This window comes from Crocuta crocuta, unplaced genomic scaffold, assembly GCF_008692635.1.
Source record: "Crocuta crocuta isolate KB4526 unplaced genomic scaffold, BGI_CrCroc_1.0 scaffold138, whole genome shotgun sequence".
In the NCBI taxonomy this organism is placed as follows: Eukaryota; Metazoa; Chordata; class Mammalia; order Carnivora; family Hyaenidae; genus Crocuta; species Crocuta crocuta.
In genome coordinates, this window is record NW_027532585.1 from 5385186 (window position 1) to 5387679 (window position 2494).

At 63.4% G+C, this 2494-nt stretch overlaps 1 protein-coding gene across 1 annotated transcript in view; it reads left to right on the forward strand.

The window, feature by feature from the left end:
- Positions 1–2055: 2055 nt before the first annotated feature.
- GFRA1 (GDNF family receptor alpha 1) overlaps positions 2056–2494 on the forward strand; it is a 206645-nt gene continuing 206206 nt past the window's right edge. Inside the window, exons 1-2 of the mRNA XM_077779525.1 lie at positions 2056–2258; positions 2342–2494. The exon at positions 2342–2494 is cut by the window's right edge and continues 61 nt beyond it. Of these exons, the coding sequence (XP_077635651.1) occupies positions 2056–2258; positions 2342–2494 (356 nt within the window). The remainder of the gene's footprint in view (positions 2259–2341) is intronic.

Below are 2494 nucleotides of genomic sequence, written 5' to 3' on the forward strand. Positions count from 1 at the left end.
AGTGCTCCGGGCACCCCACTGTGCATTTATGATTTTTAAATTTACTCTTGAAACAGCCAAGATGGAGGTCAGCTTATAAATTTCCCCAAGTCGAGTCTGACGCGGTTTAAATGCAGTGGCGGGGGGGTCCGCTTTTGTCTCCTTGCCGGAGCTCCAGGAGAGCGATGGAGACTGCGTGTGCATGTGTGAGTGCGTGCGCGCTGGCGTGGACCGGCGCGTGGGCATATCCTGCGATCTCGGCTCCGAGGGTCTGGGTCTGAGTGTGTCTTGAACGCGCCAAGTCTTGAGTCATAGCCACGAGTGACGTGGGGGAAAAACTTTGTGTTCGGAAGAAGGGTCTGATTCGATTGCGCTAGGACGGAAGAAAGAGTCCTTGGGCTTTGTGGCGCACCCCCCCCCCCCCTTTGTCCCTGAGAGAGAGACAGGGAGAGAGAGAGAGACAGACAGACAGAGAGAGACAGAGAAAGAGAGACAGAGAGTCCGGCAGCACTCGCGGCCCGCTGCATAGCGCTGTGCGTCCTGTGCGCGCGTGCTGGGTCCGGCGCCGGATCCCGGATCCCGCCGCGACTAGCCTGTTCATCCGGGGCGTCCCAGCCGGCGAGCTTCAGAGGGGCTGGCGGGCGTGCTATGGGGCGGCGGGAGCAGGGGCAGTCGGAGGGTCCTCAGGCAAAGAAATCTGGCCTCGGAACCCGCTAGCCTCCGCACAGCTTCCAATATCCCTAACGGGCATCCGAGAGCCGGAGCTCTGCTCGGAAATCGTCCTGGCCCAACTCAGTCCTTTGAGCTCTCGAAGATTACCGCATCTTCTTCCTAGCGCAGAGAAGTGAGCCCGGAAAGGGAAGGAAGGGGCGGGGAAACCCCCCAAAATAAATAAATAAACAAACTGGCTCTTCGACACAGCTGGACACGGTCGATTGAGTCCAGGTTGGTGGCATTTGGAGAGAGTTTTCTCGATCTGTGGGTTTGGGAGCGCATCGCCGCCTCCCCTCCCCACTTTTCCGCTTTTGCAGGCGCCCCTCAACTTTGGGGTCTGGGGGCGCTCTCGATTCCGGGCTGCACCTGCCCTGGCGCTCCAGGGCTGCGGGTCGTTGCGCTCGCCCCGGGCGGTGGCGTTGATGAGCCCGAGTCCCGGGCTCTGGGCGAGTGTGTGCACGGCGCCGACACCCGGGTGGGAGCCGGCCCACGGCGGGTAGGGGCGCGCGAGCCGGGTTTCGGCCCCAGCCGGGACGTCGATTCCCCCATCGCCCCGCTGCCTCAGAAAGGAGGCGAGCCCAGGGAGGAGGGGGAGACGGCGACCAGGGACAGCGATTGGTGGTTTGGGTGAAGAGGGCCGGCAGCGGAGCAAGCAAGCTGGCTGGAGGAGGGGGCGGCGAACTTCCAAGGAGAAGGGGCTCTTCCTGCGCCAGGGCTGGAGAAAGAGCTGCCGCCGCCGTGTGCTTCGACTCCAGGCAGCTGCTGGCTCCGCTCGCAGCGCTCGGAAAGTAACGTTATTTATTTATTTATATATATATTTATTTATTTGCTTGCGTTCAGCCTCTTGGGTTGGATCCGATAGACACCCCTTGGACTTTGGGAGCCCGCGTCCGACCTCTCCATCCCCCACCCTGCCCTTGCGGGCGGCTCCCCGCAATACACGTACATGCCCTCCCCCTGCGCCCCCTTCCTGCGCCCCGACCGGGTTAGGGGTGGGCCCTCACCCGGGCGCTGAAAGTCCCCCAAGGCGGGAGCAGGGGAGGGCAGAGGGGCGGGGGGAGGCTCTAGCGCTCTCGGCTCTCATTTCAAAGCGCGCTCTCCCTTCCAGGTTGGGTCAGACCTGAACCCCTAAAAGCGGAACCGCCTCCCACCCTCGCGCTAGCCGCCCGCCGGGAGCTGAGTCGCCGGCGGCGGTGGCGGCGGACGGACCCGGGAGTTTCCTCCCGCACTGGATGGAGCTGAACTTTGGGCGGCCGGAGCAGCGCGGCCGTCCGGGCATCGGTGTATGCTGAGCTTCCCCGGCGAGACCCAGCGGCGGCTCGGGATTTTTGGGGGGGCGGGGACCAGCTGCGCGCCGGCACCATGTTCCTGGCGACCTTGTACTTCGCGCTGCCGCTCCTGGGTAAGTCGAGGCCGCCGCTAGCTTTCTTACTGCCGAGTCTTTCCGAGGGGGTACTCGCGGTAGCCCCTCCAAATTTCAGTGCGGTGGCGCTGGGTGTGGGAGGGCGAAGTTTCGTTTTGAGGAAGGGGATCCTGAGTCCGCAGCACCCCGGGCTTCGGAGGCGGTGATGGCGCGGCACTTACCCGCAGCTTTTTGTGCTTGGCTTTTAATTTCCGTGCCTTTTTAAAATGCCCTATCCTGGCGGAGAGTTGCGGGGTCCGAGCCCTCCAGCTCCGGGACCAGCGCTCGCAGCGAGTCCCGGGAGCTCGCGGAGGCGCAGCGGGCAGGTGGGGCGTGGGCGAGCCTTGGACTGGGAGAGCAAACTTCGAAGGGAAAACTTTTTCCTGAATTGGGTCTGAG